Genomic DNA, 15,589 nt, shown 5'->3' with positions numbered 1-15,589 from the left:
AGAAGCTCCTGATGACAAACCTTCTTCCTGAATTCTCTCCCTTAGGACTGGGTCAGTGGCATCTAGAGTTACCTGGAATGCATTGAGCACGGAGAAGATAATGTGGATGGCCAGGTTGCTGCCGTCAATGACTGTGGCTATCCCGAATGCCCAGGTCAGTCCCAGCATCGGTGTGAGGATGGCGATATTCTTACTGATTCTCACAATGGCTCTCACCTCCTGGAACATGGAGCTGCTGACGGTGGCTCGCTGGGTCTTGACGATCACCAGTGTGACCGTGATCAAGTTTACGACCACAATGGCCAGGGCTGGGATCACAAAGGCCAGAAGGGCCTTGGTCATGTCCCAGTTAAGCCAGCAGGCCTCAGGCCGTAGGTAGCCCTTTCTGGGCTCCGTGGCAGCAACCGTGACAACAGCAATGAGCAGAGGGGCCCCGTAGCCAACTGAAAAGAGAGCTGCCACCAGTACTGATTTGGGCACTGTATGGAAAACAATCAGGATCCCATAGAGGATAAGGAGTGCCTTGGCAAGCATCCAGAAAAACACAGAGAGGTAAAAAAAATGAACAAAGAATGTTGCTGCCACACATCCATCATGGTGTGTCACTGGACCGCTGAGAAAGGAAGCCACAATGAACCACACATCAGCCATCAGCAAGGTGGCCGCGATGTTGACGATGCACACGTGGCGTAAGTATGAGATCTCTGTCTTCGTTACTTGGCTCCAGACCAAGGCTTCAATGGACAAGCAAAGGATCAAGCTGCAGATGGAAATGCCTAGGCCTGTGTACGTTATATAAATCAGGATCGGGCTCTCCAAGATGTGGGGTGACATAAGAATGGAGAAGGAGGTAAACAACTTGCTTGGCCTACATTTGCAAACAGCTTGCTGGGAGTTTTCTTGAATTATTTGACAGGCCTGCTGGTCCCATCTGCTCTCCAGGGAGTGCCAGCCAACACACTGTGTCCTCCTCTCCTCCGACTTGCTGATCTTTTCAAAAATCAGTGAGATTCTTTTAAGTTCCTTGGGCAAAATGACAGACAAGACAAGCCCATTCACGGTGACATTTTCCAAAAGACTGGCTTCTAGGATGGCCCCGAGAGTTGGAAATGCAATGCTGATGGCCTGAGAAGGAGCAGGCACCTTGCGAAGTTCGTCTCTACTGATCAGCACCTGCCCAGTGATCGCATTGCTCGTGTCATTAATCCTCATTGCAAAAGAGAAATTCTTCCCAGTGTTGTCTCGGGATATGGTGGTGCCCAGAGTGTGAATGAAGACATCTGATATGTCAATGAGATATTTATTTATAAAGAGCTTTCTTGCAAAGGAATTGATGGAATGTAGCAGAACACAGCTGCTGTTTCTGTCAGGGATGAAGGTCCAGTTTGAGATGCTTTTGCTGTTAAGAATGTGGTTGGCCATGACACTGTAACTCTGCCAACAAAGAACCGGCGTTAGTACCGTGCCACTCTGCAAATCTGCCAGGATAGTCAAAGTTCACTTTTATAAAGTGGGGTCCTCCAGCCAACAGCATAGGCATCCCCTGGGAACTTGTGAGAAATATGGAATCTCAGGGCCCACCCCAGACCTAGTGAATCAGAATCAGCATCGTAATGAGATCCCCAGGGTACTGGCATGCCACCAAAGTTTGGGTGGGGGAATAGAGCAATGCGTCGTGTATGCAGTATCTCCCTATGAGGCAGGCAAGTGGGCAGCCTTCCCCATGCTCACTGACATCATGGGTTCCACTTCACACCTTGGGGAAGCCAGCAACCCACCAACCCTGCTAAGAGTACCCATCATGCAATTAACATCTATTAAATCCCAACCGTGTGCAGGACCCTGGTCAGGAACATAGCCAATCAAAAATTGACACCAGAGGCTGAACCTCCTTTTAATCCTCTGCCTCAAAGACCAAAAGAAAAAGAAGTGAATCCAGTTCCACTCCACACGTTTGCAGCAGACACGTATGGCTGTTTTCTTTGCATTCGATTATTTTCCATGTTATCAGCCTGTTCTGACTCGCAAGGAAAAGTAGGGAAAGTCTCTCTCTGCAGGAACCACAATGGTTCTTAGAGGTTTTCAGTAGCCAAAGTACACATTTGGAAAAGCTTACTCTGTTGTCAGACCCAGTACTCAATAAGCAGTGTCTCTACTGGTTGCACTCCCTTTTTCCATTCCTTTGTTTATTCTGTGGTGAGCGTCTATGGAGCATTTGCTATGCCAGGCATTACAGATACAGATGGGAAAGAGGTGGTCCTCAGACAGACCCCAAAGGGCCCACAGAAAACTCTAGCTAACCTGCATTCCTTTCCACCAAAATATCATTCTACCAAGTCGAGGCCACTCACCTGCATCTTCACCTCATCAACACCCGTCAGTAGCACCGTGGATATGTTGTGTAAGAGCTGCACGATGACAGCAATGTTTCCCGGGATCCGGGGAGACTGCTGAATGTTCCTGAGCACACAGGACAAATCCTTCGGACACTTTTGCATCAACATGTCTGTGATAGTCTCAGACATTCTGGCATACTCACTGATTTTTGTATTTCCTCCGAATGGTTGAGCTGAATATAAATTTGTCTAAGAAATGGCAAAAGGAAAGTTTTTATTATGTGACTTTTGTCCTGAAGATTAAAAAAAAACAACCTTTAATACAATTTAGGATAGTTTTATCACACGATTGTGCATTGCATAATGTTTTCCAATTTTACATTTTCATAGTCACATTTGCTATGGAATAACTTGCACAATACAGAGGTGTATGAACCGAATACCAAAGTTCCAACCTGCCAGCTCCCTGCTCCTAACTCCCTTCCTCCAGAGAGCTAACATTATCTTTAGCATAGCATTCAGACTCCTTCTGATTATACACACTGTATCTATGCCCTGTGCACACTGATAAATCTCTAATGTCATTTAAGCTTATTTTTACTAAGCATGCTTTAAAAATAGAACTTCTGAACTAGATTTGGATGAATCAACTGACACCAACACAAAAGAATATGTGAAAATAGTGATGAACAGTATCTCCCACAGATCCACCTTCTGGGTCCCACACTTCAGAGCAGGGGCAGCAAACATGGCCCCAACTGGCTGCCTTTTTTTTTTTTAAGATTTCCTTTATTCATGAGGGACACAGAGAAAGAGGCAGAGACATAGGTCAGAAGGAGAAGCAGGCTCCCTGCAAGCAGTCCGATGTGGGACTGGATCCCAGGAGGACCCTGGGACCACGACCTGAGCCAAAGGCAGACACTCAACTGCTGTGCCACCCAGGTGCCCCCTATTTTTTTAAATGTTTTATTGGGACCCAGTCTGCTCATTATTTAAGTATTGTCTTTGGCTGCTTTCATGCCACAATGGCAGAGTTGAATACTCCCAATAGAAACCCTATGACCCCTAGGGCCTAAAATACCAACCATCTGACCCTTCACAGAAAGAAAATTGCCAACCTTTACTTTAGAGGACCCCTCTCTGGCCTCCTCTAACCTGCCCCTTCACAAAAGAAAGAAACTGTGGGCCTAGGGAGTATGCGTACTCAGAGCTCATGCCCCTGCAGCTAGACACTTAAATTCCTGGCTTAGCAACCCCAAGCCCACTTCTGGGGCCTGCCTGGGCCTCTTCCCTAAGTCTGTGCTACCAAGGGTGGACCCTGCCACCAGTGTGCTCACCACTAGGCCTGAGAGGTGGCAAAGGGACACTGGTTTTCAGGATTATGAACATGTGACTTTGGCTTTCCACCACCCTTGAGGTACAGGACATAATCTGATGGGAGACCAGCAGAACACATTTTACTTAGCAGTCCATAAGCTTGATTTAAACCATTTAGATATTAAAACATAGGGTACGTGGGTCTCCTTGTGTATATGTGCCCAGATTCCTCAAAGTAGAGGTGGACCCAGTGACAGACACCCTGGAGTGGGCAGCCTTTTGAAGTCTGGTCAAGGACTTCAAGTATAGCATCCACTGGCACTCCCTCTGGCCACCCTCAAAACCACCAAATGAGGATGTTCCCTAGGACCAAAGAGATACTAAAGCATTGACTGCCCTGAAGTTCATCAGAGACTGAACTTCAGCAAGGTGAAGCTCCTACTAGAAGAGGAATAAAAGAAACAAAAGGAGAAGAAATAATATTTGACTTGATTTTATTTATCAAAATTTGATTTAAAAATGTGTAATGACTTAAGTATATATGGAAATACATTCATTTGTTTGATGATGAAGCCCTTCCCTTTAGGTCAGCTTGCTTCTCATGCTTTACTGAGCACAGAAATCACCTGGGGATCTTGATAACATGCAGCTTCAGATTCAACAGGTCTGAGGTAGAGTCTGAATTCTGCCCATCTAAATGTTTTTAGGGTTGTATTAAAGAGCTAAGATGGAGAAGTAAACCATGATCATTCTAGACAGCTCTTCTACCTCTGACCTGAGGATCACATTCTTTGGTGTCATGAAGCGTGTGGGAAAACAGGGCAACAAACTTTTAGATGCCCAAAGTTAGGACTTCCATTCTTGTACAGAGAGAGGAAATGAGTAGGTGTTTATGTATTCTCGTACAAATGCACTAACCTACCCCGTGCTCTCCCTCTCTCTTATTGACCATGCTATGTGCTGCTAATTTGGGACTCAGCTCTGGATGTCAGAGAAAGGATATTACCTCAAAGATGTTGAAGGCATTAAGAGTCCGGCAGGTTTCAGTGATCTTGTGCCATTTCTTTTGACTGCAAAAAAATCCCATATTTCCCTGAGTGTCTGGAGGGCAAGGTTGACTGCAGTGGGAATTGGCCACACAGGTACCATCACATACACCTGGAGAAATAAAAAGTATCAGTATCAGTGGCACCTGGGTGGCTCAGTCAGTTAAGCATCTGCCTTCAGCTTGGGTCGTGATCTCAGGGTCCTGGAACTGAGCCCCAAATCAGGCTCCCTGCTCAGCAGGGAGTGTACTTCTCCCTCTCCCTCTCCCCTGCTCATGCTCTTGCATACACTCTCTCACCCTCTCTCTCAAGTAAATAAATAAAATCTTTAAAAAATATATTTCCTAGTACAAAAACAACATAAATTAAAAAAAAAAAGTATTGACATCAAATGGAAAGGTCAGGACTCAGTGCTACATATGACATTAGCACAATGAGAGTACATAAACCCAGTGGACATCAAATGTATTTTCTTTGCAAAGTGGAGGAAGATTGAAATAGATCAGTGATCATCATATATTCCAGTGAAAAACACCTCTTGTTTCCAACAAAATCTTATCCAGAACTCAAACATATGAAACAGGTAAAGTGGAGCTTCCCCAGTTGAAGTAACACGGAAGGAAGCCCACATCTAGTCCATGCCCCACACCTCCCTTGAACTCCTCCAGCTCCCAGAACACAGTAGGGAAGCCACTACACCCGAGGTTCTCAGGAAGGTCCCAGCTCTGGAACTTCATGATGAGTCTGTCATCAATGAGTTCTCACAGACCTGCTCTAGCCCCTGCTCCAGCCTATGCTGGCTCAGTCAAAAAAGTTTATGGCAAAGAACTCTCAGGCTAGGATGGAGCAGAGGGTGCTGGGAGGAGAGGGGAGCAGGGGTCAAAGGTACAATTTAATATGAGAAAACAAAAGAGTCCAAATGTGAACCATCAAGGTGTCCCATCTGCCATGCCATAAACAGAGGGCTGAGCACGGCTCTATATTAAAATAAATAAACAAAAACTTCATTACTTCATTACTAACCACTGCCAACGTACCATGTGGCCTGGCAGGCATCTTCTCTTTGCTTTTGTTGGCAACCTAGAAAGGGAAAATCAAAATCAACCTGAAAATTAATTGTTGGTATGCCTGCCCCATGATCCACTTTAGTCACAGACTAATGGCTACGTCTGAATCAGCTCTGATGCCAGGACACCACCAAAAGCTGAGACTATGAAGTACGTACCCACGGCCCCATTTTGTCATCAGTCTGGATGGCTTTCTTTCCCACTGCGACTCAGCAGGAGCCCTCCTTCCTCTCCAGGAAGAAAGCCCAACATTCTGTCCAAGAGATACACCATGAGCAGAGGTGGACTTACGTGGAAGTTAATGAAGGTTAAGCTTTGGAATCCCTTGCATGTCTGGACCCCATTCAACACACTGAGAGATAGCAATGTGTTAACATGATCATATATTTTATTAAATTTTCAAAGGCAAAATAGTTTAACCACCTTCTGTTCATATCACTGTTATTTGCCACTCCACCTTTCCTTCCTTCACACTCTCCCTCATTTTGGATAGATAGCACTAGAGAGGCTGTAGCTATTTATGGAATCTGGACAAGTGTAAGTTGAGTTAGGGATACATCTAGTTTGAATTTAATAGGATATACTTATGTAATTTGCAGTCATTTCCACATTACAATGAGGACATCAACACATAAGCGGCATTCCTTTTAGAGTATTTACAATTTGAAAAAAATAGTATTTACAATTAGTCACAGAATGAGAAAATTCCAAGTGTTTTGGCTACCTTGCAGTTCATATATGAAAGAAACTTACTAGATGCCATCCCAAAGTTGACAATAGTCTTACATATTTACATTCTAAAAATGAAATGAGAAGCTGAAAGATACTTTTCTAATCTGGCAATAATAAAAGAACAAATTTGATCAGCAATGCTAGAGGAAAAACTGAATAATCTTTCTATTTTCTCTATAGAAAAAAATATTATAAATGCAAGTACACAGCTAAAAATGTAGAGAAAAGGATGTGGGTAGTTTATTAATAAAAACATTGTGATTTTACAGGATTTATTATTGAATAATGCTAAATACTTGCTGAATGTATTCAGCGTGTCTAAATTTGTTGTAAAATTTGAAATTTATTGTAATTACTTTCCTCAATGCAAGTAGACATTCACTTTTCCCTTAATTTTGGATTAGCAATTTTCTACTCCTTTTTTTTAAGGGAACTCCCTGCTTACCTGGCTTCCCCCTATCATGAACGCTTCCTACCTCTCCTGATTAAAATCCCTCTCCATCCCACCCACTCATATCAGACTGGACCCTTCACTGAGAGGCAGTTTCACATTGTGTCAAGGGGTGTACCTGGGAACAGACCACCTGGGTTCAAATCCCAGTACCACCACTTGAGAATCTGGAAAAGTTCATCTCTCCGGGCTTTAGTTTCCTCATCCATAAAGTAGGGCAAGAGTGATAGTATTATAATTGTGTGATATCTCAGAGCCCTTTAAAGAAAAATAAATGAGATGATCTTATGGAAAATGCTTAGATTGGGGCCTGCAGTATTGTAAATGGTATTTAAGATTTAGTTCCCATCATTTCTCTTTGAACATGTACTTAGTGAATATCTATTACATACAAAGCCCAAGTCTGCCCCTTCCAGGAAGTCTTTCCTGATCCAATTGTAAATGATGCATCCTTCTCTGTCTGGCTTCTATAGGATTTATTATTTATGTCACCATACCACTCCTTAATGCTTTGCAAATACTCACCTACCTGCTATTTCTATCTAACCATTTTTATATGTGCATATTATCGTCTCAGTTAAATTGTATGTTTTTTAAAATCATGGGTTGTGTATGCAACCTAAAAAGCTAGTTCTGTGTCTTATACATATGTGTGTATATGTACATATTAGCATATATGCATATAATACTGACATGTGCATGTATGTGTGTGTGTGTGTGTGTGTGTGTGTGTGTGGAGAGAGAATGAAAAAGAAAGGGATTGAAACTTTCTGTTTTTGTACCAAAAGTTCATACTCTGGTGGCTGGGAAGAGCCATGGTCCAATTCTCCAACTTGCATTCCAATATCTAAACCACTAGGAAGGAACTAGAAATTCAGAACATGGAATTCACGTCCCTTTCTCCTTCACGTTTCTTTCTGTGTTATCAAGAAACAAGCCCAAATCTTCCATTTTCTCTACCAATGAGAATTTATGGAGGATCTGAATTGAGCATTTAGGTTCTGTCCAAGAGGAAGTAGGTATCCCTGAGCCTTCATGAAATACAATGTCCTTCAAAGCAATGATGTAAGATGACTTCTTGTTTCACAGTCTAGAGATCCAAGCCTTATTACATACTTGGAAGACTTCAAGGCTTTTGACCCAACAAGAATAATAAAATGGCATTCTTTCGAATTTTGAAAGATCTTCTTATTTTACAAGTAAGGAAGGCAGGTCTTTGATAGACAAGGTGACTTATCTGAAGCTATGCAGGACTCCCTTCTTAGGTCCCTCTTCTTACAGCTGGGACTAGAACTCAGCTTTTCTTAATCCTTTGACATTGTCTTTTCCACTAAGCCAGCCCACGTGCAAGTGGAGAAGGCAGAGGAGTATGCAGGGTGTAGGGAAGTGATGCATTAAACTCATCTTAAGAGGGCCATGCTTTCCAATACAATTTCTAATAATAAAGCACTTCAAAGTGAACAACTCTGTGTTACCCTTGGCCCATTAAACAGAATCCCATGAAGTCACATTATATTAATCAGATATGTGGGCAGAAGACCATGGTGCACTTTTGCAAGGAATTCTGGAAACTGCCTTCTTAAGTAAAGGACAGGATTCATTTCTTCTCAGTTAATTTGCCAAAGCACATCTATATACAACTCCTCTTCATCATTTCAGTTATAGAGAGCCATCTGATATGGGCCACGTTAGCTTCAGATATCTATAATCCTCACCCAAATACTACGAAAAAGACACTTTGGAAACCTGTAGTCTGCTAAACCTGAAAAGCTGCCAGGGTGAGAAGGGAGGTCAGAAGAGGAGTAGCACCCAGGAGCTCAGCATCCAGCAACTCGTAAATTAAGAATAAAAGGGCGGAATATTCATAAGGCGGTCCCCAATAGCTAAGAAAACAAAACCAACCTCCCAGGCTCTATCTACTCTCCAAGTTCTGTCTTGTTGGAAAATATGAATGAGGAAATGAACAGGGGAAGGAGAATCAAGCTGTGGGGTAAGATGCCTCTGGAAGAAGTCTTTCTGAAGGAGTCTTTAGCCTATCCCAGAAGCTAGGCACCAACTCAGTGCTGAGGAGAAGGAGAGTCATGAAGAACATTCCCAGCCAGTGGCACACCACTTAAAAGGTAAAGTAAATATCATTTGGAAACTCCTACAAAGAATTTCCAAAGTCATCCTTCACTGAGGAGGCTTTTGCTAAGAACTTCCATAATACAATGGAAAGAACAAGAAACAGAATCTGAAGAAATGGGTCCTGCCTTGGTCCTGCAGCTGGATGGGTGTGTAACCTCAAGAAAACTACATTCCACAACATGAACCTCAGTTTTCCTATCTATAAAGTAAGAGATGGCTCTTCACCAATTGATCTCAAAGCTCTCTTCCAGATCTTGTAGTCCAATAATAATACACTATTCCCTGGAATACCGCACCTTAGTTAAGTAAGTAACTGTTAAGGACATTAAAATGACTCAGGGTGTGAGGGAAAGATTTCTAACTGGAGTCATAGGGCTCACTGCCCTACAAAACTTACAAATACTACATTGCTATAAACTTCATACCAGTTAAACCTTGATTAACCATTGACTATCTGAGGGGCATATTTCTCCTTCCAGACCATCCATTGTGTTCACTATCAGGATTCTCAAAGAGATGTCATTTTGGGTAGGACAATGCTTGATTGAGCCAGATCATTCCTAGGTCCTGCCCACTAAATGCCATTAAGTATCTCCCAGTCATTTTGACACCCCTCACCACTCCCACATTTTCAAGTGCCTAAATGGAAGTAGCACACGGCTGGTTGTGAGCAATGAAAATCTTCACCATTAAAGGATATAGGGAAAAAAATTATCAACCTTAAATCACTTGAGCCTCATTGCATCTCAGGAATTTATAGAAAAAGTCAAAAGGAAAGCAGTTTGAGGCTATTAGCTAAAATGGGTTTGGGATACCTGTAGTTGCAATTTCTTTTGGCTGGACCACTGTCTTCCCCCTACGCTTGAGCACAGATAGCTAAGAGCTGCCTAACAGATGGATTTTTATTTCCATTTGCTTTCCCATCATTTCGTCCTCCCACCTACCTTTTTCTTACCTGGCATAATGTCCTGCAGGACTCTGTGGGCAAAAGAAACACGAAGCAGTATAGCAAAAGCATATGAGTCATTGTCTTCCACACAGCTGCCTTTCTTGCTTCTATAAAAATAAATGAAAAAGCAAAGTGTCTCCCATATGAAGCTTTCGAAGTTTCTCAGCGCAGACCCAGTCAACCTGTAAGTCTGGGTTCTGTCCTTCATGCTGTCAACCCAGACTTCTCTGACCCAGACATGGCATCCCTGTGGCCTCCCATTGACTTCATGGGGAGGCTGCAGGTGTGAGCAACAGCTGGCACCAGGAAGCACAGGTAATGTGATACCTCCTGTGGGAATCCCTCCAAAGGAAGCTGCCTGCTGGGCTGTAATGAATAATAACCTATGTTCAGGCAACTAGAATGATGGTTCACTCCCTGGACTAGGCAGCTCTGAGAAATGTGTGGGTGGCTATGGAAGAAGGTGAGTTGGGTTTCCTATGGGCAAACTCAGCCCAGAAATATCTTTTGAAGGAGAGTAAGCTAGGCTTGGCGTATCATCCTCACTCTGACCTAACTCTGAAGTTGTATTTTCATAGGTAGGTAGCAAACTTCAAAACTGGTCTTAGACAAGCCCTGCTATTGTTATTTCTGCCAAAATTGATGTCAAAACTAAAATGATTCCTTGGTACCTAAAATAGTACTGGACACGTGGTGGGCCCATGATATACTCATTGAAATGGAAAAAAGGAGAGAAGGGGGGAGGTGGTCGGGAAGGGATGATGATTTGTATCAGACCCAGGCTCTGCAGACAACTAATGTAAGTTGAAATTTTTTAATGTTAAATTTTAATCATTTTAATACTTTTCATTTTGAGTCAAAACCTCTTTGAAAAATATTTGATGTTTCTTTGCTTTTAGGTGGAAGTGTTCAGAGGACTTAGTGTCATCAACAAAGGTTAAAAGTTTTTGCAATGGTCGATATTTGCTCTTTGACCGTTTTTAGCCAAAAAGGAATAGCTTTTCTCCCAATCATGCATTATTCTACAGCAAACAACCATTATTTTAAAGACTAAGCGAAATGTCTTTTTAAATGTCTTTTTAATGTCTTTTTAACTGTGTTTCCTGTGTTGAATTACTTACCTCACTAAATTCCACTGAAATCAATGATTTTATAAAGTATTTTACATTGTCTGTTTCAGTCTGCCGTTATAGGGTTTTCTGAAGGTCCGTAGTTCTTTAAACACAAGGATTATCTTGTTGCTCATCACTTTCCAATGTATTTGAACCCAGATGGACATATAATTTCAGTCATGTCGGCATACTTTTTTCCAACTTAAGTTCTTTCAAATGGATAAAAATGTAGTATGAAAATCATCAAAGTGACTTACCATAATCATCATCAATGCAGTTATTGTTTTGGGTAGAATCATCAAAATTAGAAAGAAATTAAAGCCACTGATGAATTTGTTGATATAATTTTCATAAAATCTGAGCATGAGTCCATGTTTTCCTGAATTACATTAATTTTACGTTAAATTCCTCATCATAGAGAATGTTTTCTCTTTAACTAAAACTACTTAAGGATTGATGGAATTATAGAAGACAACAAACTTTCAAACAGTTAGCACTGCTTTGCCCAGACACTCAAACAGATTTTTTAAGGGGGGCTGAGAACTTGAATGAGTAGACAGATCAGTATGAGATCTATTGTTTGCTTAAAATTTTTAAGATGTTGTTTTGAAAAATAGTCCTTATTTTATTCTCCTTTTGTTTTAATTTTTAAACATAGTTGTTATAATTTTATCAAAATGCATTTTGATTATTACTAAAATTGTTTTTATGCATGGCAAAATCAGCACAATGTGCTCATTTATGGGGTCATGACCTTCACAGACTTCATAGTACAGACTTTTTTGGGAGTTATGCTGCAATTAAAATTTTGGAGCCCAGAATTTTCTAGCAACTTCTTTGCCCTCCAGGATTAGCTTGTCATAGAAGAACTGGAGATCACAACTCTGGAATGCTATCTGTGCACAAGTTTCAACCACAGTGGAACTTGAGGTACATTTCACGCTTTCTCTTTATTCTTTTAACTAGAATAAACATTTCCTAAAGTTGGCTTTTTTGGTATTTTGCTCATAAAACTGTTTTTTCAGTGGACTTAAATAAAATCAATTTTCTTCCAGACTTGTTGACATTAAGCCATAGTCATTTGCTCTTTTTCCAGTCACATGAAAACAAAAGGTTTGGATGAAGCCAAAGTATATAGCGGCAAGACAGCAGCAAGGATCCAATCTTTTGACACCTATCCCACCTGCTCACACTTCCCACCTCTTTTCCATTTTCTTTTGAAAAGCCTCAGGTCTCTAATGGTTCACACCTCCTTCCCCAGGCTCAGCCCCTCACCTTTCTGAAACACAAGGGTAGTGGGAGTGTAACTCTTCTCTCTCAATCAAATGTTTGGAAATGTCAGTTTCGTGTAGTCCATGCCAAAAAATTCATTACTGACATTCACCAGAAAAGGCTTATCTCAGGGCATCTGGGTGGCTCAGTGGTTGAACATCTGCCTTTGGCTCCAGGCATGATCCCAGGGTCTTGGGATCAAGTCCCACATCGGGCTCCCTTCAGGGAGCCTGCTTCTCCCTCTGCTGTGTCTCAGCCTCTCTCTGTGTGTCTTTCATGAATAAATAAATAAAATCTTTAAAAAGAAAATAAAAGGCTTATCTCTCAAGAACATACAACCTGAAAAAACAGTCACTTCATGCGATTCATACCCCAGAAAACATGGAGCACTTACATCAGCGCTGACATTTCACAAAGTAAAATGTGCCAAATACAAAATATTACAGTTTTCTTCAGGGAAGAAACCATTTCCCTTCTCTTTTATAAAGAAGGAGGAGGAGGGAATAGTGTCCCTGTACTGTGGCTAGATCTACAGAGATAATGTTTCCAAACATCCAAACTAGAATGTTTTCCCATTCTCTGCTGTCTGCTTTCCAAATCTGAAAAAGGTACTTAAGATGTTAATGTACGTGTTTATGCAACAAATATAAAATGAGCTCCCCGATTCCAAGTGATGTCCCAACAGCTCGAAATTAAACAACCAGAAGGATAACTTCTTTCTCTGTGTGCTCACCACCTCAGGGAAGCTGCAGGCTAATGAGGCTTTTGAAGCCCCTCCAAGGGTTTGGGAACTTGGATGGGCTTTGCTCCCTAGAGATCTGCAGACTCCAGGAATCAAAGCTTACTCAAATAAGCAGGATGGCAAGGACTCCAAACTTTCAAATTTCACCCAACAATTCTCATCTTTGTCAATGATTTAATTTTGAAATATCTCTTCCTATCTCTATGTCAGATTCCTCCACCCCAAAACCATATGGTTGACTGGCAACAGGCACAGCTCAACTAATGAAAGACAAAGCAGGCAGAAAGCAAGCACAGGAGTTGCAGGCTGGGGCTTGTTCCATGGATGGCCCCATCAGAATCAAGCATTTGCTTAATTTAAACACACACTCACACATGTAAGGAAAGAGACCAGAGCCATTTTATAGGGTGATTTTGGAGAAAACCTCTACAACTTGGATTCTTAAATCCTGATTAGAAAATAAAACAAAACAAAACAAAACAACAACAACAACAACAACAAAAAACAAGAGTGTTGGAATACCATTCATGGCAATCACACACAAAAATAAAACTCCAGACAGAACTTTATCAGCCACTCAGGAGTATTTCAATCACCAGCTCTGTCAGCTGACAGTCTGCGGCTATTACTTGAATAATTAGGTTTTATAGCGAATTGCTGAGGCTTCCAGTGAGATCCACAAAATACCATCAAAGTTTCCAAACAGACTGTGAGAATACACTTCGGATGATCTCAGGGGTGCAGGTGTATCATTGTGTCTGTCATTTACCCAACCTGCTGCTTTACCTCTCTAGTCCATCACCAACCCTATCCGCCCAGCCTGAATGCAGACATCACGGAAGGGAAGATGTGAATAAAACAAATAGTTATTGTCTGTTTACTCTGTGTCTGGCATTACGTCTGCATTAACTATTTTGCTGCCATCAAGCAGTGCTGTGAGACTGAAGTGACTTCCACAATTTTCCAAAATTAAGGTGCTGAAAATTGACCCTGCCTAACCTCACAGGTATTCTTTGAGAACAGTTCTACGTATAACTTTCATCTTGACAATGTAAAATTTTATAAGCCAGATAGGCTCTTAACTACATCATTCTGTGCCCAATCCTCCTTGTCTTGAAGACGTAAAGAGGCTGATCACCATCTCTAGCAAAAAAAAAAAAAAAAAAAAGGTAAAAAAGAGATATAGATAGATAGACAGGGAGAGATAGGTAGATTGGAAAGATCTATGCTTAAATGACCTTGCAGAAATTTACAAATTAAGTAGAATTGCCTTCATAATTCCTTCTGTCCTTTTCCTGAGTCATGTCCAGTGTTATGCCCAGATGCTCAGGCTCTGACTTTTGGCTCCAGTCTATAACCTCCCTCCTTGGACAAAGTTCCTCACTCTGAAGCAACGTTTCCCACATCAAGAGTCTCCTTTCCTAGGTCTTGATCCTACAGAATTTGTTTGACTGACAAGAAGTTAACTAATAAGATAAGCTGACTGCCAGTGATGTGAAAATAAATACAAATGGTTTTGTGATTTAGTCATGCCAGCAAGTATATATTTTAACAGGGATTTTCTAAAGGCAACCTCTTCCACAGTTGGAAATAGAGGCATTAACCCAGGTCAATAGGCCAGGTTCTAGGGAGCAAGGATGGCTCTCCACGCCCCAAGCTACACCCACAGAGCTACCTACCTACAGGTGCAGATGAACCCTCAGTTTTCTCAAAAGCCTAGTTTTTTAAACTTTAAATCATTTCCATTGGTTTCCCTGAACCTTGGCCAGTTTCTCTAAACCTTTTTTGAATGGCCTAATGCATGGCAGTTTCTAGCAATGCTAAGAAATGGGTGATTACTCACCTGAAAGGTAAATAGTAAATAGGGATGAACATGTGCAATGGGCATGTGTGTTAGGCACTTGGTATAGGTGTGCCCCAAGAATCAGCTGCCTCATGAGTCACCACAAAACCAAGGAAAGAATTTATCTGACAGCCTGAAGCTGCCAGGATAAGTTAGAGAGATTATAAAAGTGTGTAAAATTTGGAAAGGAATGCTGAAAACCTGGTAAACCCAAATTATTGTAGCACTGCCACACTTCTGGGACTCTATCATAGAGAAATCACTTATACAGGAAAAAAAGCATGATTTGCAGATTTGCTGATGGCAAATTTGTACATATAGTAGCAGAAAAAGAATATGGAATCCTTATAAATATCAAACAATAATGGAGGGGTTAGGAAATTATGATAAATCTATGTAAAGGAATATTACACAAACATTTAAAAATTCATGAAGAGGTTTGATAATATATTAGTATGAGGTAGCAGTATTATATATTTATATATTTATTAATATATTAAACATTATAATTATACGTTATGTAATATTAATGGGAAAAATCAGTCAATAAGGTGCTCTCCTAATAATATGCACATCTATAGAAAAGCACTGGTGG

The 15,589-nt window shown here is 41.3% G+C and overlaps 1 protein-coding gene across 3 annotated transcripts in view; it reads right to left on the bottom strand.

The window, feature by feature from the left end:
* The window catches only part of LOC112914056 (putative adhesion G protein-coupled receptor F2P), a 37,567-nt gene that overhangs the window by 12,590 nt on the left and 9,388 nt on the right, over window positions 1-15,589 (bottom strand). For 2 of the 3 annotated variants that reach the window (XM_025991037.2, XM_025991040.2), the window contains exons 2-6: window positions 10,032-10,132; window positions 5,737-5,779; window positions 4,660-4,811; window positions 2,352-2,585; window positions 73-1,434 (exon numbers count right to left, since the gene is read on the bottom strand). In XM_025991037.2, the coding sequence (XP_025846822.2) occupies window positions 73-1,434; window positions 2,352-2,585; window positions 4,660-4,811; window positions 5,737-5,779; window positions 10,032-10,103 (1,863 nt within the window). In that variant the 5' untranslated portion in view covers window positions 10,104-10,132. Of the gene's footprint in view, window positions 1-72; window positions 1,435-2,351; window positions 2,586-4,659; window positions 4,812-5,736; window positions 5,780-10,031; window positions 10,382-15,589 lie in introns of those variants that run through there. The other variant, XM_025991038.2, reaches the window with a different exon arrangement.

Source organism: Vulpes vulpes, chromosome 1 (assembly GCF_048418805.1).
Source record: "Vulpes vulpes isolate BD-2025 chromosome 1, VulVul3, whole genome shotgun sequence".
Classification (NCBI taxonomy): domain Eukaryota; kingdom Metazoa; phylum Chordata; class Mammalia; order Carnivora; family Canidae; genus Vulpes; species Vulpes vulpes.
The sequence above is the reverse complement of the archived record's forward strand: the minus strand, read 5'-3'. Positions and strand labels throughout refer to the sequence as shown.